The sequence below is a fragment of the Macrobrachium rosenbergii genome, chromosome 28 (genome assembly GCF_040412425.1).
Source record: "Macrobrachium rosenbergii isolate ZJJX-2024 chromosome 28, ASM4041242v1, whole genome shotgun sequence".
In the NCBI taxonomy this organism is placed as follows: domain Eukaryota; kingdom Metazoa; phylum Arthropoda; class Malacostraca; order Decapoda; family Palaemonidae; genus Macrobrachium; species Macrobrachium rosenbergii.
The window spans coordinates 1,547,023-1,573,901 of NC_089768.1; the positions used below are offsets into that span (position 1 = coordinate 1,547,023).

At 41.6% G+C, this 26,879-nt stretch overlaps 1 protein-coding gene across 2 annotated transcripts in view; it reads right to left on the reverse strand.

Moving 5' to 3' along the window:
* The window catches only part of Cbp80 (Nuclear cap-binding protein subunit 1), a 198,151-nt gene that overhangs the window by 118,939 nt on the left and 52,333 nt on the right, over positions 1-26,879 (reverse strand). For both annotated transcript variants that reach the window (XM_067129891.1, XM_067129890.1), the window contains exons 4-6: positions 8,757-8,937; positions 6,692-6,906; positions 2,346-2,509 (exon numbers count right to left, since the gene is read on the reverse strand). In XM_067129891.1, the coding sequence (XP_066985992.1) occupies positions 2,346-2,509; positions 6,692-6,906; positions 8,757-8,937 (560 nt within the window). The remainder of the gene's footprint in view (positions 1-2,345; positions 2,510-6,691; positions 6,907-8,756; positions 8,938-26,879) is intronic.

Below are 26,879 nucleotides of genomic sequence, written 5' to 3' on the forward strand. Positions count from 1 at the left end.
GCAGAGGAACCCATTCGCAGTGGACTCATCTTGGCCTATGCCTTGCCATTAATCAAGACTCCAGTAGAAGGATCTTCAGGCGTTGCAAGCCCTTTATCAATTTACTTATCCAGTTTCCCTTCAAATGCTTTCTTTTGTAAATATAATTCTTTAATTTATCCCAAGTGTTTGCATAACATTTCCTTATGAAGTAGAGCCTTCAGCTCCTAAATTCTCCCCTTTTTCTTATTTTTTTTACGATTTCCCTTTAAGCAAGTCAGAACTCCAAGGCCAATTAAATAAAGTTTCTGCTGCCGGCCTGTAAAATCCCATAAACCCAGGGAAATATGTATATATTATACACACACACACACACACACACCTCTTCTCAAACAGGTGCTCCAGGAAACACGACCACCAGATGAATCACAAAACAGGAGTTAATGAGGCCAAAAACCACTAGGGAATTGTTTATTTTCCCTCCTTGGGAACAGTCACCTGCATACCATCGCAGACTTAATGCCACACCTACATATGCTTTGTATATATACTCCTGTAACATTTCATCTGTCCATATTTTACCAGTGCACAGGGGCACAGAAGGAAGTGCTCAAAATATATTGTTGCAAGGTTCAAATAGTGTTTTATGGGCCTTCTTATATTCATATTACACTGTGGTATTACAGTAAAAGACATTCATATATACATATACATACATACATACATACATATATATATATATATATATATATATATATATATATATATATATATATATATATATATATATATATATATATATATATATATATATATATATATATATATATATATATTATGACTTTTATCACATCACAGTGATTCATATACAATCAGTAAGCTACAAACGTCCTTCAATATCCAATTCGCTCTACCTTGGAAATAATATATTTTCATATGTTACCGAAGGGGAATTTTTTAGTTGATAATAAGTTCGTCATCCCGTGGGCTCGAACCAGTGAAGGACAAGAACTCAGGACTACAGTGGATGCCTTAAACCACACGGCCAGCTCCAGGTTTTTCTATATGTCACAGCTACCTTCCCACTAACAAGTCCCTCCCACTTGCAAGGGTTAAGTATCGTAGTGTCTCTAATTACAAAGGTAGACACCAATCCTTCCCTAAGTTGCATCCAGAAGGTGGGCACTTAACTGGCTTTCTTTGGATAAGTATCTTTCAAGAAAAATTCCAAGTTTATGGTGCGGTCATCAGGGACAGTGTTCCTCAAGCATTACTTCCATGAGATTAAAGAGGTTTGACTGCACTGTCAGTAGTGGTATGGTATGTCCTGGCCCCATAAGCCCACTAGTAAAATATGAGGGGCATAGCTAACACATACACACACAAACACACACCCACACACAGGTTCTTTACCCCTCCTTACTCTTTGTTAATCCATCAAAGGAATTCTGAAAAAAAGAGAAGTGGTGATCCCTTATGTGACTTTCCCATGGACAGTTTTTCGCCTGGGTAGTTGAAATTCCTTTTTCTGGAACTAAGCCATTTTATCACCTGCTAATTTTTTATATATATTACTTAGAATGCAAAAAAGCAGCTACACTATTAAAAAACAAGTTTTGACATAAGAAAAACCTATTTTTGGGAGCAACTGAGGGTCTTCAAACTCACCAGCTTTCCCTGACATAAAGGCACAAGATTCTCTTGTGAATATTTTCTTTTGCAGAACTGGCCAGTAGTGGCAGGCTTGGCCAACCTGTGCACTGTTGCTACATCTGCCTCCCAACCTGAGTCCTTGTGTACTATATTAATGTGCCAACACAAACTATTTCTGACTTAGACTGGCAATGAGAGATTCTGGATATTAACCATGTCCTATGGCAAAACCTGTCTCTTAGATGGAAGCTTATCCAGACCAAAATGCCACACTTCTAAGCTTCCACAGGGTTTGCCTAATGGACTGCACAAAGAGATTAGACAGCTAAGATGCAAAAGACCAAAGAGCATGAACGACATGAACAAAAACAGAGCAGGGGAGACACTGTAAGCAGTAACACCCTACATGGACCAATAAACTAAAATATTCCAATCACATAACATATTTTCCAGGAGATGCTATGACAAGAACTCTTTACAATGCAAGAAGGAGAATCAACACAACATGCAATATTACAGAATCATCAAAAGTAATTCAAAATCCCATACCAAAAGCACACAATTGACAATGCACAACCCATATTGACTCACAGTTCCCTTTTAGGCATTCCTTCTGCTTATAATCAGAGAAGATCAGAGACAGACTAAAATAATAGGGTTTGTCTTTTAGAAGGGACACCTTAAACTTATATATAAAATATATAAAAACTTACCTAAACACTACCCATGGGAAAGGATACATATTGTCTTGATTGTGAGGGGGTAGTGTCAGTGGAGGAATGTTATGCTGTAAGGCTTCACAAAGTATTGAATCAAAGGCCACATAAGGTCTTGCAATGTGTTTTTCCTGCCACATGTCTGACCGCAACTTGCAAATCTGTAGTATTAAAAAAAATTACAGTACATGAATTTTCAGGATATTATCATACACATCACTGTAATTTCTACTATTAAACTATCAAAACTCATGCTTAATAGGAGCATACGGTAAATAGTCCCATTATGAGAGAGAGAGAGAGAGAGAGAGAGAGAGAGAGAGAGAGAGAGAGAGAGAGAGAGAGAGAGAGAGAGAGAGAGAGAGCTTCATTGTACAAATGGGTATAGACTTCTCTCCTTATAGTTGGTACAACTGCTGCATTAAAGGTTTAATGTAGTTACCTGCAAACTGCAAATACTGTGCTCACAGAAGTACCTTGAATGACAAGATTTTAAAAAATGCTGCAGTTTCTATGCAAATATAAACCATGCACTAAAATCAAACACCCTTACTAGATATGTTTCACTACTGTTCTGGGTTAAGCACCCATTTCATTTACAGTACTGTTATGCTGTTAATTCTCACTTATACCCAGAAAGAAACTTCTGGAACTAATGGGCAGGAAGTGAGAAACAAAACATTACAAATCAATGACAGGAATGGATGTAATTGAAGCTGTGTAAAATATTTTATATTAAGTGTCCACTGAGAAAATATAGTTTTACCAATGCCAAAATACATAATAAATGAAAAAAATAAATACAAGGAAATAAACATACCTAATGTATACATGTATGTATACACACACACACACACACACACACACACACACACACACACACACACACACACACACACACTATATATATATATATATATATATATATATATATATATATATATATATATATATATATATATATATATATATATATATATATATATATATATATATATATATATATATATATATATACAGTATATGTGTATATGTAAGTAATCCCTTGTTTATCCATATTTGCATTATCCAGGCATCAATATCAAGTACGAGGTCCACAGCACCCCAATGTGAAAAATTTCATGATAAAATTAATTATTTGGATACTTACCTATTGTTAGAGCTAGCTTATATCTTCGTGGCATTGGGTGCGATCGGCATACAAAAGAAAACAAGATAATGCTTGGCTGACCCACTATGACTGTCTCTGTAATCACCTATTTCCCACTAAGTGGAGATGGAATGTTTACGTTCTTGTCAGAATTCTTCATGACCAACCACTAAGATGTGGGGAGGCTGGGTGGGTTTCCACTTAACAGTTGGTAAGTATTCAAATAAATAATTTTTCATGACCAACGACTAAGATGTGGGGAGGCTGGGTGGGTTTCCACTTAACAGTTGGTAAGTATTCAAATAAATAATTTTATCATGAAAATTTTCATTATTTGGAATGAATCTTACCTACTGTTAAAGTTAGCTGACTACCACATTGAATGGTGGGTTAGTGCAGCCAGAGAAACAATGTTCAGCCAAGTGAACCAAAAGCTTTTTAATGATGGGGGAAAAAAGCTTCCCAACATACCTGCCTGCTGTGTGATCCTGACTGGCAAGTACTGTTGCCAGACCTTAGAACCACAACAGAATGCTTTGTTAAGTCATGTTAGTATTTTCATGATTAGGTACAAATACATTTATGATAAAAAACAATGATTTACTGCAGTAAGATCTTGGTTTATGTCGTTTTGTGGTTAGTCCTCACCATCTCCCATAAATTTATTAAAAAATTTTGAGTATAGTATATTTGTTGTAAAATATTTACGAGATTTACTGAGTTGGGGAGATGCAGTAACTTTTTGTGAGGTATGCATGTTTTTTCTAATATTTCTTTGCAAAATTACAATTATGGCTAACATACTATCATAAAAGATAAGAACTAAAACCAACAGCAATACCTGGGTATATTTACGAGCAAATAAATAAAAAGACGTCATGAGATAGAGAGGGGCAATACATTCCCCCACCAAGTCTCAAGGCATGCTAATTCCCCCTCTGTCCTGTGCTGAGCTACACAGTTGCCATAAGTCATATAAGTACCACTGAAGTGCTATGAACATCTTTCCCAAAAAATTCATCCAAATCGTATGGCTCATAATATTAATACTCATATGAGTTAGCCCATCCATCACTCAAAACCTGTGATAGATACTCATATGATGATGCAAGTCCATTAGGGGTTAATACATTTACTAACAGGACCTCATTGAAACTGGATAGTATCTAATGGAGATATTTATTCAATAAAAGTTACAAGCTTTCCAGGACTAATGGTCCTCATCATCAAGTATCTGTAGAATGACTGGACACATAGTCCAGCTGTATTTAAATGTGTGTGGGGGAGTGGATTACAGCCCCGTTACTATGATTATCCTCCGTCTTCTCTGTGGCCCCGCCCTCATGACCTTGGCCTTTCTCTGCCCACGGTTCTTTCCAGGTGTGAATTTTCCATGTGGTTTCTTGTGCTTTTGCGTTTCTTTTCTATTGTTGAGTATACGAGTTTTCTTGATAGGCTGTCTTCATATCCATTTCCAGTGATGCCTGCCATTGCATTGTTTGCGCATGTTATGAAGGCATTCTCTACAATCAGTCTCGCAATTTTGTTTGTGTTCCTGAACAAAAAATTCGTATTTTCCCAGCCAATTGTGGTCTTTTTCCCAAAAGTGCTTGGCAACTGCCGACGTCTGATTATGGTGCCTTTTGTTTTGTAAAAGTTTTTTGCCTCGTTCTTTGCAGGATTTGCCGCTTTCACCGAAGTAATGCTCTACAGAGTCTAGACATGCTGCCATGTATACCCCCCTTCTTAACTCTTCCCCCTCTACCAACTTTTTTGTTTCCAACTACAGTATTTTATTCCTACTGGTGTTTTTGTAACTCCCTATCAATTTGAAATTATCTAGCTTCCTATTTATGGGTGTAATAGTGTTGTTGTCCGGGACTGTAATTATTTTTTTTCCCTTTCAAATGCTCCTTTTCTATCCCTTCCCTCTCCCCAAAATAGTTTTTTCTTGCCTTAATGTGTGCCCGTTCCCAACAATACTTAGGGTATCCTAATCTCCTAAAACTCTCCCTCAGGTATTCCAGCTCTTCATCCAAGAATTCGGGACTGCAAATCCTATAAGCCATTAGGTGTGCCCTAACTAATTGTCTACGTAAACTATAGGCCTCTAGCATCTTCTGATATTTCACAAAATTTTTATCCTCTCTTCAGATCATTCATAATCTACACATCCAGAAAACCACACTCATGCCTCAACAGCCTGGCTAACATAGGCTGCATGGACATCCTGCAAAACCGAAACATTCAGTTTCCACAAACTCTTTCCTATACAGCCTAATGCTTTCATCTCTGCTTGTTGCAGATGACATAATGCAAAAGCAGAAAACAAGCACAATACTGTACAGGAGAAAATTAGCCAGATATCATCAAAATATTATTAACACCGCCTGTATATGAGCACGGCATAAAGAAATCTGACCTGAATGTAAACAATTCTGCACCATCTGGTGGGAACAGGTGATTACAAAGACAGTCCTAGTGGGTTAGCCAATTGTATTTTGATTTTATTTTTCAAATGCCAATCACACTTAATGGTGCAAAGATGAAACTAACTTTAACAGTAAGTAAGGTTCATTCCAAATAGTATCAGTTTCGATACCATTACCTTTATCCTAAATACAGCTGTATTAGACTATTTGACTTTTGCAAGTGGATAACATGAGTGTAAGACCTGGACTAGCATAGGTCTATAGGTAACACACATTTTTATCTCATGTATGGTAATACAATATGGTAACAATAAGTTGCTGTATAAAAATACATTAATGGTCATAACACCTTGGTAAGTTGTGGGTAAACACAGGTAGGCTACCTGCCTACTGAACTGTGCCATTTATGAGAGAGAAAAAGAGGGAGCTGCATCTTTTTTCAGTGTATTTATGCAGTGCATTTTGTTACAAATATGGAGAAAAAGGTAGATAATTTCCTTTTGCATAAAGTTTGATGGTTGTTGTTTATAAGCATACCGAGTGTTTACAGTTAAGTGATCTTGACAAAGTTAGGTGAGGAAGGGTACTGAGTTCCCCTTAAACACCCCTGGATTTTTTTACTAGCCATTATCCGACGGACCCTTGGCTCTATTAATCCAGATAATTGAAGGATTACTACATAAAAATTCCTCACCATTTCCCAACTTTCCCACTTATTCTCTTCTGAATGAATATGAGAGAAATCAGTTACTAGAACTAACCTGAGACCAAAGACAGTCAAGGTACTCCTCTTGTGGATGAGGTCGATCAGAACGCCACACTCTGAGTCCTGGAACATGCTTTCGACTTCGTTTCCTCACATATATTTCAATGTGCTTCAATAAACGCTCCAAATCTTGCTCTTTCTTCTCATACAACTCACGCCCAACCCATGGCAAGCAACTTAAAACAGCATAAACGTATGTATCACTCCTCACTGAAATTGGAAGTAAACAAAAAGACATACCATATGAAACACAATGAAATGTACCATCTTATACCACCAATGTCTGTCACTATATAATGTGCACAAAAATAATCAAACTCCATCATATAATACAATACATTCTTTAGTTTACTGTGGAACTGGGCTACACTTTTTCATAGCAATCATTATTTTTCCCTAATTATTTTTCTTCTGATAGGAGTGACAAAGCACAGGCCGTGACAAATTTAACACTAAAAATCAGTTCTTCTATTATCTCCTGAGTGTTCAAAGAAATACTAAAAATTTTTGTAGGTACTGTAGTCACATGATTAGTTAGAATTTGTGAGCTTGAGTTGAAGACACTGAGGGAGGAGTATATGAGTTGTTTAAAAATTTCCAGAAGGCCTTTTGTGGATGTAAATATTATACCGCATTAAACAATGCAGTATGATTATCTTAACATAACCTTATCAAAAAGATACAAAACAGGTTTCTTAAAACAACTGTATTTTTTACAAGAGTTATGCTAAGATCATTATACTGTATTATCCAATGCATTATAACAGTGTAATTTTACATATATATATATATTTTCAGTCTGTGGTGTTTGAGTGTACATGAATGATCCCTTCTGTTTAAAAAATCAAATAAAATATGCCCAACTCTACATTTTCTTTGGTACTGCTGTTTTCAACAGAGAAAACAGTGATACTTTAGTATGGTACTAAAGTAAAATTTACAAAATCTAAATAAATGGGATTAAAAGTTTGGTGAAAATTTGTCACTCACTGGGCCATGAAAGTGATAAAACAAAATTGTTTGTAAGCCCCTGTGAATAATTTATTTCTGTGAGCACTAATACTTTAGGATATGCTAATTGGCACATTAAATTGCCCAAAAGCATCAACAACTACTTTTTTTATAACTTCTCAAAAATTGGAAATCAATATATCCCTAACTGCAAACAAACCAGCATATGGTGATCAACAGCGGTCAAACTTGCTGAAGCAGCCTGACTTGTGTTTGTGTGGTCTAGATGGACTGCACATGACAATGTATATTTTATGCCATTACTTAATTACCTGTAAATACTGTTGAATGCTTGAATTATTTTTCATTATCTATCTATTAGGAAATTCAACAAATTTTTAATAACAAGAATACAAAAGGCAATACTACTACTATGCCTTAATGAACTTTATATAACAGAGTACAGTGTATGGTCTAAAGTGTCTCACTGGAGATGTTCATGTAGCAGCAAGCTGTTAAATGCTATTTGTTTATAAAAATTACTTCCTACTCCACACCTTGTCTTACCCTGCCTGTGTCCACAATAAGCAGCTAAGCTTTGTGCTCACAGTTATATATCATCAAATTGCTGAACAGAGCATACCATGAATGAGTATTACAATGATTTTCCATAAATAATCCCTCACTAAACCTACCTGGGCATGCATCTCAGAAAAATATGCCTCCAACACTGCAATTGAAAACAAGGCAGTGTGGATAGACTGAAAAAGTTACGAACAAATCTACATATGCATTACATACTACAGAGTATTAAAGTAACAAGCATAAATCTTAAGAACCTCAAATTTTATGCAAATGATTGTACTTTTCAGCAATTAAGATTTAAAACATACTGCATGTTTCTAGTGTATACACCATTACTTTTACTGCTAGTTCTGTGCACAATTTCACCAGAAAGATACTAAAATTTTCAAGAAAAGTAAAATCTGCAACGGTAATAGCCTTTTCACAAAGTATATAATTCTAACCCTTATCTCATTAATCAAATTGAGTAAATGTTACAGTTCAATTCTGGTTTCACTGGGTACATAAATTTAACAGCAACTTACCTTGTGGGGAATTGTCATCTCTAGCAGTGTCTAAGAAAGTGTGAAGTAACTGAAGAAGTGAGTTGGTGGAAATGACATGACAATTTACCAGATCTGCAAAGAATCTAAGAACATAACGAGCAGTCTTCCAGTAGCAAGACTTCAGTGCCTCCTTCAGTTTTCGAGCCATCAGATCAACAAACTGCAAAGATATAAAAAAGATAATCAAAATTATTTATCACGAAGCAGACTCAAATACCTGTAAGTTAGCAAATCAATGTCATATTAATACAAAACTAATAAGAACTAACACTAATCACACACATATATATGTGTATTATATATAACACTATTTTCTACAATCCCCCCATAACGAGACCAGAGAGACCCACAACAATAAAATTAAAACCCCACACCTGGACAGGATTAAGATGTTGACACAGACACTAGGAAACTCTAACACTTTTGCTTTTACCTACCCAAATACCTTAGCCAAACCCCTGATTAATGTCCAACAAAAACCAATCCCCAAAGACACAGGAGTTTACGAAATCCCTTGCCTCGACTGTGACCAATCTTATATCAATTTCACAGGCAAATCACTCCCCCAAAGATTAATACAGCATAAACATTCAGTTAGGTACAGACAACAGAGCTCAGCTATTTTTAACCACAGAATAAACTGGAATAAGTCTTGTATTATTTATAACAGCAATTGTCGGTTCAAAAGCCAGATGGTGGAATCAGCTTTGATTAAGCAAAGAAACATCATGGGTCTTTCAAGAGGTGAGTGGAATTCAGATATTATAGACAGAATCTTCCTCCAACCAGCAATCAAGAAGGTTAAAGAGAAACTGTCAACTGGAGTGACTTAATGGCAGACCTATGGATCTTCTGGTATAAATACTGCTTTTCCGTAACCTTTTCTCATTCACTATTTGCCTGCCGAGAGAGTTCGGTCTCTGAAATACAGTGAACCCCCCGTATTTGCGGGGGATGCGTACCACACCCCCCACGAATAGCTAAAATATGCGAATACTTAAAACCCCTCTAAAAACACTTAGAACTGCCCATTTTGATAGTTTAAACACAAAAAAACCCTGTAAAAATGCTTATACCTGAGTATTTTAATAGTTTTATCACAAAAAGTGCATTTACTCATGAAAATTATATGAAAATACAGTAATTAGTGAATATTTCTCAGTGAAAAATACAGCAAACGGGGGAATTTTCCGCGAATAATGGCTAGATATGTTCCACAGAGAAACCCGCGAATGCGTGAGTCCGTGAATCATGAGAACGCTAATGGGGGGTTTACTGTATAGCCTTTATTTTCCACATTTTGGCATTTCTATGGGCTCCCTTATACTTGATGTATTTTATATATATATACATATATATATGTATATATCTTCTTCTTCTTCTTTTAACGTGCTTTTATTCCCATTTTTGTATGGGGTAAGCACGATGCCTTCTTTTGAAGGACTTTTTGATTTGGCTTTGGGGTAGACCTGTGGTCTCGATCGGCTGCCCTGCCTGACATCGCTTAGACCCGGCACGTATGTTTCATGTATCATACCCGGCCTTTCTTCCCAGCAGCGAGAAGTTATTGCGCGGGTATGGCGAGAGTTCGAGACGTGTGAGATGTTTGTTATGTTTTTAGAAGGTGTTATATATATATATATATATATATATATATATATATATATATATATATATATATATATATATATATATATATATATATATATATATATATATATATATTATATATATATACATATAAATATATGCAGTCCCCAGTTTATGGAGGGGTTCTGTTCTGATGCTGCATCGTAAGCCGAAAATCGTTGTAACCTGCAATACAGTATCGTCGAAAATCGTAAGAAAACCTTACTATTAATCATTTGGGTGTCTAATAAACAAGGTAAATAACATTTTAATTGAGTTTTCATCAACAAATCTCCAAATTTTGACCATTCTGCCCTTTAAGGAGCCATATTTCTTCCAACGAATCAGCGTCTAAACCCGGAACAAGTGTTGTAACCCAAGAAATAATTTTTGATGAATACTGTATATTTGTGTGTATATATATATATAAAATATATATAAAAATGAATTTCTATCACCAGAAATAAATTCCTCCAATTCTTCTTATATATATATATATATATATATATATATATATATATATATATATATATATATATATATATATATATATACCGCCTCCCTTCAACAACCCTACGGGCACGTAGTGTGTCGGACCCAGCGGGTTGTGCGGTCCGGCTAGACGACCTGGTTGTTTGGCACCCGATGGCTGTGAGGTTTGCTTCGCTCTCTCCTCAACCATCCAAGACGAGTCGGTAAGTGAAAGTCTTCTTTCCTCCGGTCCATGCTCCTCATACGTTCGTTGATTATCTCTTCCGTCGGTCTTTGCATTCCTGACTAACCACAGGTTTCCTTGCAGGCGGATGAAAATTCCAAGAAGTCTGCCTTGGAATCCCTCCGGGCCTGGGTGGCTGGGTTCGGCAGAAATGTTCCGTCGGGGAAGCCCTCGTCCTCGACGCCAGGTTGAGGGATCTGCTTTACCCCGGCGCACGGGTGGCCGCAGCAGTTCCGGAAGAACTTGCCACCCCTATTATCCAGCAGATCCTCGATGCGACCCAGCCACCTCAAGTGGACATTTTGTACGCCGAGGTCTCGGAGGATGTTGCCGCACTAAATCTCGACTTGGAACCTATGAATACGGAGCAGGACCTGGTGGTAAGTGGAGAGGTAAGTGAGGAGGTTGGGGCGGGCCCCTCTTTGTTTAACTCCCCTGATTCATCTATGTCATCTTTTTCAGGTTTTGTGAAGTCTTCTTCTTTGGGTGATAGAGCTCCGTCTGCTATCCCCAAGTTGAAGACTTCATGGAAGGCGAAGGGCTATAAGTCCTCGTCTTCTAAGAAGGCATTGCCCTTCCCCCCGTCGGAGGCTAAGGTCCCAGGACCGGTAGCCTCTGGGAGTAAGTCTAGCTCCTCCGGCAAGGGCGCGAGTAAGAGGGCTGCAAAACCAAGCCCTCCTCCCCAGCCTCTTTTTGACGCACAAGCCCTGGCCACTGAACTGTACAAACAGTTCACGCAGGATCTAGACTCAAGGTTTGAGAAGATCTCCGAAAAGTTTGCCACTTATGACAGTGTACTGGAAGGTTTGGCTCGCCAACCTAAAGCCGAACCGCAGTACTCTATCCCCGACACTGCGGACCTCCCGCGTTTGATGTCGGAAACCCTAGGCGGTTCGCCTCCGGGCCATCAACATGATGGCAAACTCACCTTAGACGGTCTGGGCACGAGACGGTTGGAGGAGTTGGAGTTCTTCCCCCGATCTCTTGCCCCCTTATCCTGGCTTCGTGAGGCTTACCGAAGAAGCCTGGATTGGTCAGACAAGGTTCCTAGGGAAACTGTCATCATCCCTAGAGACCAAGCCCAGTCGGCTCTCCCTCGCACTCTGACGGAGTGGCAGGCAGTGAACACAAAATTGACCCCTTTCAAGGGCAATTTCACGATGTTCACCCTAGGTGAAGATCTTCCCACTCCTTGTATGGATAAAATTGCTCTGGCCACGACCGAGCATGCCTCGATGGGAACCCCTTTCCTCAATTGAGGGAAACAGACCCTACTTCCCTGGTATTCCCAGGAAGTAACGAGTTCTGGGTGGGCGCCCGTCCACTTTCACTGTAGGCAAGCTGGACCCTCTTTGCGCTTCCACGCAGTTTAGTGAGCAACTCCCTAAGCTGCCGGAATCTTTGTTAAAGGCGGAGTTTGAGACCCGGACTAAGTTAGCCCGGTCCTTGAGCTCCGGCTGTCTTACCGAGGCTACTGCCGTCTCCGGCTCGGACGAGCCCTTTTTCCAGGTCCTGGCTAAGTCTTTCCTGGCGACCTTCCAGTTAGACTTGCATGAGTTTGTTATGGCTAGGCTGGAATGTAGAAAATTTATTTTTGCTGACGCTACAATCCGCCACGAGCCTAACAAGCTCATTAAAAGTTCAATCTGGGGACCTAACCTCTTCCCTGAAGGAGAGGTTACATCCGTCATGTCCGAAGCTACACGGGCCAATCAGAGTCTTCGCGCTCGGTGGGGAATTCCCACTTATAAGCGCAAGACCCCAGAATCGGCCGGCCCCCAGACGAGAGGAGGAAAAAGGTTCAGGAGGCATAAGAGGCCTCATCAGGCGATGGTTCAAGCCGTCCCGGTCTCGGCAGTGGCCCAGCCATCTACCTCTAAGTCCCAACCCCAGCAGTATGTTTTGGTTCAACCAGCGGCGCCCTCCTATGTATCCTCACCAGCATACAACCCTACATATGAAGGTCGTGGATTTTTTCACGGCCTCAACAGGGTGGCAAGGGGAGGAAGGGGCAAGGCCCCCTACAGAGGAAAATCCAACACCACCCCAAGGGGGAGAGGTCGTGGTAGAGGGAACAAACCCGCTCCCTCCCACTGAGAAAACGCAGGTAGGCGGTCGCCTGTATTGGTTCAGGGACCAGTGGACCTTCAGCCCGTGGGCACACAGCATTGTGTCCAAGGGACTGGGGTGGAGCTGGATCAAGAATCCTCCCCCTCCAAACAGATTTTACCAGCCACCCACATCAATCCTACAGGATTATGTAAAAGGATTGCTCAACAAACGAGCAATAAAGAAAGCAAGGCACCTAAAATTTCAAGGCAGGCTATTCACTGTTCCCAAAAAAGGCTCCGATCAGCTAAGAGTGATCCTGGATCTGTCGGCGTCTAAATCTCTACATAAAATGCGACAAGTTTCGCATGCTTACGGTAGCTCAGGTCGGACTCTACTTCCGCGTGGAGCCGTCACCACCTCTATCGATCTTTCAGACGCTTATTATCACGTCCCAGTTGCGCGAACTTCTCTCAGTTCCTCGGTTTCAGACTCGGGAACCAAGCCTACTCCTTCAGGGTCATGCCCTTCGGTCTGAACATTGCACCCAGGATATTCACCAAGCTGGCGGATACGGTAGTACAGCAGCTCCGGTCCCAAGGAATCTCCCTAGCAGCGTGCCTGGGCGACTGGATAATCTGGGCTCCAACTGTGCCGGTGTCAGAAAGCCACGTCCATAGTCACCAATTTCCTAGAGTCATTGGGTTTCAGCTGAACAGGAGAAGTCCCGCCTGACTCCGAGTCTCGGTTTCAATGGCTGGGTCTTCAGTGGGACCTGTCCTCCCACACGTTGTCTCTCCCTCCTTCCAAGAGGAAAGAGATAGCGTCTCTCACCAAGAGGTTTCTCAAAAATCAGTCAGCATCCCGCCGGTCCCAGGAAAGGGTCCTCGGGTCTCTCAGTTTGCTTCAGTAACAGACCTGCTCTTGAAAGCCAAGTTAAAGGACATAAACAGGGTGTGGCGGAGCCGAGCAAACACCAAGCTCAGGGACAGGGTCTCCTCTATCCCTCGGATCTTAAAGACAAGGCTTCGACCTTGGACCACAGTCAAGGGCCTGTCCAAAAGCAGTCCCACTTCAGTTTCCCCCTCCGGCACTAGTTATCCACACAGACGCTTCTCTAAGCGGCTGGGGGATATTCACCAAAACAAAAGTACAGGGAACGTGGTCCACAATGTTTCAGCAGTTCCATATAAACACCCTGGAAGCCATGGCGGTCTTTCTGACGCTGAAGAAAATCCGCCCTCCCAATCGGATTCATATCAGGTTGGTGCTAGACAGCGCAGTGGTGGTTCATTGCATCAACAGGGGCGGCTCCAAATCAGGTCGAGTAAACCAAGTAATGGTAGCTATCTTCTCCCTGGCGAACAAGCACGGTTGGCACCTGTCAGCCACCCACCTGGCAGGCGTCCGGGCGTGGTGGCGGATTCTCTGTCCAGGACTACTCCGTTGGAGACGGAGTGGTCCCTGGACGCGGAATCTTTTCAGTGGATTTGCCGCCGGGTCCCGGGACTCCAAGTGGATCTGTTCGCAACAGAGAGCAACTTCAAGCTCCCCTGTTACGTAGCCCCCAACCTGGACCCTCAGGCGTTCGCCACAGACGCAATGACAGTAGATTGGAACAGTTGGGAGAGAATTTATCTGTTCCCTCCAATAAATTTGCTGCTGAAAGTTTTACACAAACTGAGGACATTCAAAGGTCAACCAGCTCTGGTAGCCCCCTATTGGCCGAAGAGCAATTGGTTCCCTCTCCTTCAGGAACTGGGCTTCATGGAGTCTTGGATTCCCAAGCCCATTCTGACCCAGACAGTACAAACCAAGACTGTGTCAGCTTCCTCAAGGATTCAAGATGCCCTAGCTTTATGGACTTTATAAAGTTCGCAGCTCAAAAAGGAGCAAACATTGACCCTGTTAACACTCTGTTTTAGAATCAGATAAAAGAGATTCTACTATTAGGCAATATGACTCAGCAGTCAAGAAGTTAGCCTCCTTCCTGAAAGCTTCTGAAGCCAAAATTATGACGACTAATTTAGGAGTTTCCTTCTTTAGGTCACTGTTTGAGAAAGGCCTGGCTCCGGCTACTATTACCACAGTCAAGTCGGCATTGAAGAAAGTATTTCTTTACGGCTTTAAAATTGACCTTACAGGTTCGTATTTTTCATCCATCCCCAGAGCATTATAGAGGGATGAAGAAATTTGTTTTTATTTAGCATTTCCCAACGTTTTGTGAGAGAGAGAGAGAGAGAGAGAGAGAGAGAGAGAGAGAGATCAAGGATCTGTTAGAGAGAGAGAGAGAGAGAGAGAGAGAGAGAGAGAGAGAGTGAGAGAGAGAGAGAGAGAGAGAGAGAGAGAGAGAGAGAGAGAGAGAGAGAGAGAGAGATTTGTTGTGAGTGGTTTTTTTGTTGGAGTTGGTTTTACGGCTGTCTCTCTGTCTGTCGGTCTGTCGGGAGTTTTTCGTTTTGGGGAGGTCTTGGGCAGTTGAGGTCCAACCTTGAAAGTGAACGGGAGTTCGTCTGTTTTTTTGGTACCAGCATTAATGGTTTATGGTTGTCTCTTCTTTTTTTGTTTGTTCGTTGTTGGTGGAGGGTCGGTTTAAGTTTTTGTTTTGTGGTTGTGTGCTGTGATTGGCGACCGTGGACCTTATCCATCTCCAGCAACCGAAGATCAGGGTGAGTGTTGCGTGTTGTGTTGTTTGTGGGTGTGAAGTCCGCCACATAATATTTGGCGCCAACGTAAAATCAGCTGGTATTGCAGCTGCAAGTGAGATTGGTGGCTGGTAGTGTGACTGAAGAGAAGGATGGAAGAGGAACTGGTAAGGTTGAGAGAGGAGAATACGTGGTTGAGGGGTGAGAATGAGAGATTGAGGAGTCAGTTGGAGGAGGTGGAGGGAATACTAAGAAGTGCAAAAGAAGAAATGAAAGGGGAGATGAAAGAGTCAGAAGAGAGAATGGAAGAGAGGATGGAAGAGAGGATAGATAAAAAGTTGGAGGGAATGATGAAAGGTGTGGAAGAAATGGTGAAAGGTATGTTCAAGGGTGTTTTTTTTTGGAGAAGGGGCTGTTGGAGGCAGGTTCTCTGGAACGTGTGAAGGGGCAAGAGAGAAAGAAAAGGAGGAAGAAGTGAATGGAAGCGTGAGTGATGAAAGTGATATGGGAATAGGAAGTAAGAAACGAGGGAATGAGAGGCAGGGTAAGGAAAAGAGGAATGAAAAGCAAGGGAAGGAACAGAGGGAAAGTAAGGATAAGTCAGGGGAAGAAAAAGGGAAGAAGGGAAAGGAAACTGGTAAGAAGGGAAAGGAAGTGGGAAAGGCAGGAAAGAAGGGAGAGGGTGAAGGCAGTAGTGATAGTGAGGTGGATGGAGGTGAGTGGATAAAAGTGGATAAAAAGAGGGGAAGAAGAGTGTAATGAGTAAGATGAATGTAAGTGCAGAAGTGGACTCTTTGTATTCGGAAGAGGGTATGAAAGGACAGAGCTGAAAGTAGCGAAAGTGAGAGTGAAAGTGAGAAAGAAGTGAGAAAGGCTATGTATGTGAGGGAGGTACCCGGTGTGAAAAGTATAATGAGTATGGAAGTAGGGATGTGCATGATTTCTTTAGGGAGTATGAAAGGTTTTGTCAGGATAAGTATGGGGAAAGTAAGAGAGTATGGGCACGAGAATTAGGAGAGTATTTGACTGGGTTTTTACTTGACATGTATAGGGTTATTATGAGTGTGGGAGATGTTGAGTATGACAAGGTGAAAGCTAGATTAGTTGAGCAAGCGAGGCGTATGAAAGCGAGTGTTAAGTATAAGAGGAAGAATGAATTTGATGAGGCAAGAATGAAAGCTGGGGAAACCTTGTCACTGTATGCTTGTCGGTTGGAGACGTTGGCAAGGAAAGAAGTTTGGGGATGATGGGATAGATGAATGTAAGGAGTTAGTACGGAAGTTGTTAGGGACAGTGCCAGATGGAGTTAGAGAATTTGTGAACTTGAAGCGGAAGGAGAAGAAAAGATGGACGAATGAAAGGTTGACTTGGGGAGAAATCTTGGAAATTGTAGAAGATTAGAGCTTGACAGGGTTATAAAGAGAGCAGAAGTGTAAGTGTAAGGGCTGGGGTAGATGAGAGAGTACCAGAGTTTGGAAGCTTTAGGGATGCAGTGTTGAGGGGCCCAATGAGAATGGCCGATAGTGTAATAGATAGGAGTGTAAGAGCAAGTAATGTAGAGGTGCCAGTGAGGATGAATGATGGGTTTGTAAGGGAACAACGGGTTGGACGGGTTAGGGATAGTAGTGTACAAAGGGGAAGGTCGATGAGTGGAAGTCGAGCTAAGTGTTTTAGATGTGGAAAGGAAGGACATACAAAGAATGAGTGTAGATGGGCTTTAGGAGCGTGTTTTGGTGTGGGCAACCGGGACATTTGGTAAGGGAGTGTATGAAAGATAGGGGTTAAATGCTACCGTGCGGACAGGTGGGTCATGTTGCTAATGGTTGTAGGGGTACCCGAGTGAATGTAATATGTGGTAACTGTGGTAAGAATGGGCATTATGCGAATGTGTTCAGAACCGAGAGCGAAGTGTGTCGAATGTGGAATGGAAGGGCATGTATCAAGTGTATGTAGACGAAAGAGGGTGACTGTGACAGCGAATTCGGGAAACTGAGTGTGAAGGGGTTCAAATGGGTGGATCCTCCAGGATGCAAGCGGTGCGTGTGATGCATGTACGTGAGGGGTTGTTGCATGAGGATCAGCAATTTGTTTTGATAGAGTATGGTAAAAAACGTAAGAAAGGGAAGAACGTAAGTAAACTGAATGGTCGTAAGTTGTGTGATAGGGGTGTGAGTGCCAAAGTGGAAATGAGTGATAAAGCGTGTAATACTGGATGAATGGGATGGTATGGATAGAACGTATAGCATATGCGGGTTTGATATAACTGAGTTGACTGAACGTGTAGGGGTTAGTGAGCGGTTGGAGGTGAGCGAAAGTGTAAGAGTAAGAGAGCGTAGCAGTGATAGACGAGTGATTGAAAGCATGAATGAATCGTTGCAAGAATTGGAAAGGTCAATGAGCGAATGGGATGGGTTAGTTGAAGAATTGGGGAGGTATTTGGGAACGAGTTAGAGGGTATAGATGAGATTGTGGATGAAATTGAGAGTGGTAATAGTGAAGAAGATAGCGTGAATCTGAGAGAGAATGGAGGAGAAAATGTAAATCTGAATGTTGCTGGAAGAGAGAGCGAGTCTGAGAGAATGATTGCGTGCCCATGAACGCGATCTAGAGGACCTGCTAGTGAGCATCCGTGGGTGTTGCGTAAAGGCGATTTGAAAGAGGTGTGAAAGGTGTTGGTTGGGAAATGCTAAAAGGGGGAGAAATATAGAGGATGAAGAAATTTGTTTTTATTTAGCATTTCCCAACGTTTTGTGAGAGAGAGAGAGAGAGAGAGAGAGAGAGAGAGAGAGAGAGAGAGAGAGAGAGAGAGAGAGAGAGAGAGAGAGAGAGAGAGAGTGTAATTGTCGTTGTGAGTGGTTCGGTTGTTGGAGTTGGTTTTACGGCTGTCTCTCTGTCTGTCGGTCTGTCGGGAGTTTTTCGTTTTTTGGGGAGGTCTTGGGCAGTTGAGGTCCAACCTTGAAAGTGAACGGGAGTTCGTCTGTTTTTTTTGGTACCAGCATTAATGGTTCATGTCTCTTCTTTTTTTTTGTTTGTTCGTTGTTGGTGGAGGGTCGGTTTAAGTTTTTGTTTCGTGGTTGTGTGCTGTGATTGGCGACCGTGGACCTTATCCATCTCCAGCAACCGAAGATCAGGGTGAGTGTTGCGTGTTGTGTTGTTTGTGGGTGTGAATTCCGCCACATAATATTTGGCGCCCAACGTGGGGCAGCTGGTATTGCAGCTGCAAGTGAGATTGGTGGCTGGTAGTGTGACTGAAGAGAAGGATGGAAGAGGAACTGGTAAGGTTGAGAGAGGAGAATACGTGGTTGAGGGGTGAGAATGAGAGATTGAGGAGTCAGTTGGAGGAGGTGGAGGGAATACTAAGAAGTGCAAAAGAAGAAATGAAAGGGGAGATGAAAGAGTCAGAAGAGAGAATGGAAGAGAGGATGGAAGAGAGGATAGATAAAAAGTTGGAGGGAATGATGAAAGGTGTGGAAGAAATGGTGAAAGGTATGTTCAAGGGTGTTTTTGGAGAAGGGGCTGTTGGAGGCAGGTTCTCTGGAACGTGTGAAGGGCAAGAGAGAAAGAAAAGGAGGAAGAAGTGAATGGAAGCGTGAGTGATGAAAGTGATATGGGAATAGGAAGTAAGAAACGAGGGAATGAGAGGCAGGGTAAGGAAAAGAGGAATGAAAAGCAAGGGAAGGAACAGAGGGAAAGTAAGGATAAGTCAGGGGAAGAAAAAGGGAAGAAGGGAAGGAGGAAAGGAAACTGGTAAGAAGGGAAAGGAAGTGGGAAAGGCAGGAAAGAAGGGAGAGGGTGAAGGCAGTAGTGATAGTGAGGTGGATGGAGGTGAGTGGATAAAAGTGGATAAAAAGAGGGGGAAGAAGAGTGTAATGAGTAAGATGAATGTAAGTGCAGAAGTGGACTCTTTGTATTCGGAAGAGGGTATGAAAGGACAGAGCGAAAGTAGCGAAAAGTGAGAGTGAAAGTGAGAAAGAAGTGAGAAAGGCTATGTATGTGAGGAGGTACCCGGTGTGAAAAGTATAATGAGTATGGAAGTAGGGATGTGCATGATTTCTTTAGGGAGTATGAAAGGTTTTGTCAGGATAAGTATGGGGAAAGTAAGAGAGTATGGGCACGAGAATTAGGAGAGTATTTGACTGGGTTTTTACTTGACATGTATAGGGTTATTATGAGTGTGGGAGATGTTGAGTATGACAAGGTGAAAGCTAGATTAGTTGAGCAAGCGAGGCGTATGAAAGCGAGTGTTAAGTATAAGAGGAAGAATGAATTTGATGAGGCAAGAATGAAAGCTGGGGAAACCTTGTCACTGTATGCTTGTCGGTTGGAGACGTTGGCAAGGAAGAAGTTTGGGGATGATGGGATAGATGAATGTAAGGAGTTAGTACGGAAGTTGTTAGGGACAGTGCCAGATGGAGTTAGAGAATTTGTGAACTTGAAGCGGAAGGAGAAGAAAAGATGGACGAATGAAAGGTTGACTTGGGGAGAAATCTTGGAAATTGTAGAAGATTATGAGCTTGACAGGGTTATAAAAGAGAGCAGAAGTGTAAGTGTAAGGGCTGGGGTAGATGAGAGAGTACCAGAGTTCGGAAGCTTTAGGGATGCAGTGTTGAGGGGCCCAATGAGAATGGCCGATAGTGTAATAGATAGGAGTGTAAGAGCAAGTAATGTAGAGGTGCCAGTGAGGATGAATGATGGGTTTGTAAGGGAACAACGGGTTGGACGGGTTAGGGATAGTAGTGTACAAAGGGAAGGTCGATGAGTGGAAGTCGAGCGAAGTGTTTTAGATGTGGAAAGGAAGGACATACAAAGAATGAGTGTAGATGGGCTTTAGGAGCGTGTTTCAGGTGTGGGCAACCGGGGACATTTGGTAAGGGAGTGTATGAAAGATAGGGGTTAAATGCTACCCAGTGCGGACAGGTGGGTCATGTTGCTAATGGTTGTAGGGGTACCCGAGAGTGAATGTAATATGTGGTAACTGTGGTAAGAATGGGCATTATGCGAGAATGTGTTCAGAACCGAGGCGCGAAATGTGTCGAATGTGGAATGGAAGGGCATGTATCAAGTGTATGTAGACGAAAGAGGGTGACTGTGACAGCGAATTCGGGAAACTGAGTGTGAAGGGGGTTCAAATGGGTGGATCCTCCAGGATGCAAGCGGTGCGTGTGATGCATGTATCGTGAGGGGTTGTTGCATGAGGATCAGCAATTTGTTTTGATAGAGTATGGTAAAAACGTAAGAAAAAGGAAGAAGAACGTAAACTGAATGGTCGTAAGTTGTGTGATAGGGGTGTGAGTGCCAAAGTGGAAATGAGTGATAAAGCGTGTAATACGGATGAATGGGATGGTATGGATAGAACGTGTAGCATATGCGGGTTTGATATAACTGAGTTGACTGAACGTGTAGGGGTTAGTGAACGGTTGGAGGTGAGCGAAAGTGTAAGAGTAAGAGAGCGTAGCAGTGATAGACGAGTGATTGAAAGCATGAATGAATCGTTGCAAGAATTGGAAAGGTCAATGAGCGAATGGGATGGGTTAGTTGAAGAATTGGGGAGGTATTTGGGAACGAGTTAGAGGGTATAGATGAGATTGTGGATGAAATTGAGAGTGGTAATAGTGAAGAAGATAGCGTGAATCTGAGAGAGAATGGAGGAGAAAATGTAAATCTGAATGTTGCTGGAAGAGAGAGCGAGTCTGAGAGAATGATTGCGTGCCCGCGAACGCGATCTAGAGGACCTGCTAGTGAGCATCCGTGGGTGTTGCGTAAGGCGATTTGAAAGAGGTGTGAAAGGTGTTGGTTGGGAAATGCTAAAAGGGGGGAGAAATATAGAGGGATGAAGAAATTTGTTTTTATTTAGCATTTCCCAACGTTTTGTGAGAGAGAGAGAGAGAGAGAGAGAGAGAGAGAGAGAGAGAGAGAGAGAGAGAGAGAGAGAGAGAGAGAGAGTGTAATTGTCGTTGTGAGTGGTTCGGTTGTTGGAGTTGGTTTTACGGCTGTCTCTCTGTCTGTCGGTCTGTCGGGAGTTTTTCGTTTTTTGGGGAGGTCTTGGGCAGTTGAGGTCCAACCTTGAAAGTGAACGGGAGTTCGTCTGTTTTTTTTGGTACCAGCATTAATGGTTCATGTCTCTTCTTTTTTTTTGTTTGTTCGTTGTTGGTGGAGGGTCGGTTTAAGTTTTTGTTTCGTGGTTGTGTGCTGTGATTGGCGACCGTGGACCTTATCCATCTCCAGCAACCGAAGATCAGGGTGAGTGTTGCGTGTTGTGTTGTTTGTGGGTGTGAATTCCGCCACAGCATGTGCTCGTCTGAGGCCAGTTTCACGTCCACATTCGGTTACTTGGTTTCTCAACGACGTCCTTAAATTAGCGTCAGAGTTGGATAACTTAAATTGCTCTTATCAAGATCTGTTAAGGAAAACCTTATTTTTACTTAGTTTGGCTTCAGGTGCTAGAATTTCAGAGCTGTCAGCTCTCACTAGAGGTGGTAATTTTGTTAACTTCCTCCCATCCGGAGAAGTCCTCCTCTCCCCTGACCCTAGTTTTTTAGCTAAAAACGAAGACCCACAGGACAGGTGGTCTCCCTGGAAGGTGGTGCCCCTTCCTCAAGATCAATCTTTATGTCCAGTCCATACACTTAAATCTTATCTCTCAAGAACTCCACAGAGTAAGTCGGGTCCTCTTTTTATCAGGGAGAAAGGTGGTACTCTTTCCCTTAATGGTATAAGACAACAGATTCTGTATTTCATTAAACAAGCCAACCCAGACTCAGTTCCTAAAGTTCATGATATTCGAGCAGTGGCTACTTCTACTAATTATTTTCATAATATGGACTTTTCAGAGTTATCAAAATATACGGGTTGGAAATCACCTCTAGTGTTTAAACGCCACTATTTAAAATCACCAAGCCCTGAAATATTCTACTGTAGCAGTGGGAAGTGTCATCTCCCACATTAAATAATTATATACTTTCCTTTTCCCCAACCGCCTACCTCATTTGCTTTTCTGCTTGTTTTCCTGGTAGTTTATGCCTCACTGCCTAGCTCTTCATGTTGATATGTTTGTGTTTTATGATGGAAAACTGTAACCTGATTAGCCATAATTGTTTCGTTTATGGGTACTGGACAGTTTTTGTTGGCTCCACGTACCCGGATATTTGCGTGTGTTATTTTCATTAGTCTTGCCTCTTACATGTTTAAGCCTAAGTTTACATATAAAGTTTTTAAGTTGTATTTCTTGTTCTGTGCACATTTCATGTTTCACTACTTTTAAGTAATTTTAAGATTTCTGAGGTTTTCTACCCATCAGTCAGAGACCTCCAGTGTTTGGTAGTGTTAAGTTTATTGGTGTGCCTTAAAGTTAAGTTGCCTTACTTTTAAGTATTCTTGCTTCATGGAAGAGATTCTTTAATTAAATTATTTTCGTTACAATTTTGCCTTTTCTTCAGGTTACCCCCCCTTGTTTTCCAGTAGTAGCAGTCTTGGCATGATTCTCTATCACTATTTCACCGGCTGACACGGGACTGGACTCAGAAAAGGGATTTTGACAGAGGAAAATCTATTTCTGAGGAAGGTCCCGTGTCACCCGGTGACCCTCCCTGTCTAGTCTAGTACTCCTCCCCTTCTTGCACATGCCAAGTCTGGGGTTAGTGCTAGCATGGAATGAAGTAGGTGGCGCTGGTGTCGCCGTCCTGGCGGGTGTTGAGTGTGGAGCTGTAACGGCTCACCGCTCTTTACGGGGTTTTGATAAGGAGAGATCTTTCGAGTATATTTCCGTGGTAGTGGTATTTCACTCACCCTTCATTATACCGACGTCTTCTAAAAGACGGTCGACTGGGGTAGTAACCCCAGCTTTCCTGAAAGCTCTTTTTCTCTGGTATATCTAGCATTGTTATACCTAGAAATTAACGCTGTAATGGAATTTCACCGGGTGACACGGGACTGGACTCAGAAATAGATTTTTCCTCTGTCAAAATCCTTATATATATATATATATATATATATATATATATATATATATATATATATATATATATATATATATATATATATATATATATATATATATATATATATATATATATAATATATATATATATATATATATATATATATATATATATATAAAAATGAAGAATTAGAGGATTTTATTATAAATTCTATAATTCTTCATTATATATATATATATATATATATATATATATATATATATATATATATATATATATATATATATATATATATATATATATATATATATATTATATAAAATGAAGAATTAGAGGAATTTATTTCTGGTGATAGAAATTCATTTCTTGTTGTAATGTGTTTCGGATTCCACAATAAGCTGTAGGTCCCATTGCTAGGTAACCAGTTGGTTCTTAGCCACGTAAAATAAATCTAATCCTTCAGGCCAGCCCTAGAAGAGCTGTTAATCCGCTCAGTGGTCTGATTATCCCTGGTCACCTACCAGCCCAAACTACATCCCCATAGCTTTTACCTACTAAGTGGGTAATTAACTGTCAGCGTTACCAACGCTTACAGGAAAATCTTGTCAAATGAGTTACCTAAAGTACCATTGGCAACACTGCTGCAAGTCCCAGCCGAGTGAGGCCGAGATCCCCAATTGCGTTATCCACTATTCAAATTGAAGTGGGGAGGAGGGTGGGAATCATTCAGGTGTTCAGGTAAGTATTACAATATTAGCTTTATTATGAAAACTTCATATTGCAATACACTCCCTGAACACCTGAATTAGCCAATTTAACAAAATTTAGTGGAGATGGGATCAATCTAATTCCGCCCGACCTGCCAACAGGAAAGCTGGTAACTCATTATTTGCCTACTCTGTATAAATGAATGTATCCTCACCCGGTTATCCCACTCGGCAGGTGAGAATGTCTGTAGAGAGAGTACCCCCAACGTCAGTCTCATGTCTAGGTACTGTCTGAGTCGGGCTACCTCTCATGTGGTATTCAAAACCTCCTCATGGATAGAGAGTAGCAAAATAAAAACCAACCTACCATGTGGCTAATCACAGCCTCCCATGATTAGTGGAGAACGATGAACCTCCCATGTGGCTAATCAAAGCACTCTCATGTATGGAGGGTCTGAGTCGAGCTACCTCTCATGTGGTATTCAAACCTCCTCATGGATAGAGAGTAGCAAAATAAAAAACCAACCTACCATGTGACTGATCACAGCCTCCCATGGTTAGTGGAGAACGATGAACCTCCCATGTGGCTAATCAAAGCACTCTCATGTATGGAGGGGTACGATGAACCTCCCATGTGGCTAATCAAAGCACTCTCATGTATGGAGGGGTATGAAGAACCTCCAATGTGGCTATTGTAGCCTCTCATGTATGGAGGAGAAGTTGAGTGTGCAGGATCTTCGAGTTCTTCGCCGCCCGTTGCCAGTGATGTCTGCGCAGAAGAGGTTGAAGAAACCAAATCTGTCCACTGGATCTGCCTATCTTCACAGTACTAACGTCAAACTTAATACGCTCACTATGAACCCCGACTAACAGAGAATCCAAATTTCCAAATTTCCTCAGACCACATTCATTACCTAGAGTTCCCCCCACCCTTAACATTACGACGTAATTATAAGATCGAGTTGGTCGTCACAAAGGGACCAAGCGAGTAACTCTTCTTCGAAGAAAACTGAATGTCTTTGAGGTAGAAAAGTCATGAAACCGATACCGACTTCCAAGTGGCCGCCTCTAAGAACTTCCGCACTAAGAGAGTACACCCTTAGCTAAATGAACGCACCCACGATAGAAGGGTTAGCAGCTACACATGGACTAAGAGAATAACTTTCATGTAAAAAGGAGAACGATGCATCTCCCAAGTGGCTATTCAGAGCCTACCCATTGAGGAGGGAATGAGGCAGTGTGCCGAGCCGATGACCCTCCGCCCTGCAGGTTGCGCTGACGAAACAACCTAGGCTAGCCTACGAGAGCACCTCTTTGAACTCTCGTAGGGAAACTATCAAAGACTAGGATACTTAAGATGTACTAAACTTAAGTTCATGTGATTATACTATCACTGTTGCTTAAGATTCTAAAGCTTAGGAGGAATTCCTCTATCTGGTTAACCTAATAACCACCGCACTACGTGAATACTACCTTAGCTAAATGAGCGCACCCTAGATAATAGACTTCGCCATTAAACGTGGACTAAGTGAATAACCTTCCGAGTCTTCGCACTAAGAGAATACCACCTCAGCTAACTGAACGCACCCTAGATAGGAGAATTCGCCGCTATACGAGGTGGGGTGAATTGAACGTCTCTTAAGTAAAGGAAGAAAACACAGATGGACTCGCAAGTAAACTAACTCCAGAATAGAAGACTCTGAACCATTCCTTAGAAAGGAAGATGAAGTGGACATACTCCGAATACTGTGCAGTAATGAAAAAAAAAAAATTGTTAAATGCTAAATATAATGTCACATCAAAGTAAACTGTGTTCAAGGCCATAAACCTCGCACCACACGAGAATCGTGAAGTGTGCCCGCAACTGTGTTTGTGTAATGAGCGCTTATGAACCAGGAACCAGGAACCCTTTCTCCGAAAGTACCTAACCGCATCCTTGACAGTGGACGGGAAGGATTCCGCGGTGAGACAAGAAGTGTACACAGAAGCGGACGGAGTTTCTCAACCTTTGATAAATATTCGCATTGGACATAAAGACATCCCCGCTGATGCCGGAACCGAACACTTGCAGATAAAGAACCTTAAACGAACGAAGCAGAGTTTTAGCCTCCGCCACGACTTCCGGAAGAAGAGAAATACTTCTTCATTTCCCGCCTAGGAAACCAGCCTAGGAAACTTCCCGAAGCTCGCCCACCTTTTTATCTGCAGCTAAAGCCAAAAGAAAGAAAAAAACACCTAACCAGTTATCTTAACATTAGAACTTCCGACAAATCGCACGGGGGAGCCTGAGGGAATGTAATAAATCTAAGATCTTACAACTAGAAATTTTCAGGAAGATGGAAAAATGTACCACTAAGTGCTGAGCGGTAACCAGCAATAGCTGAAAATGGAAGAATCTCAACTTTCCGCAGGAATAAGAGAAA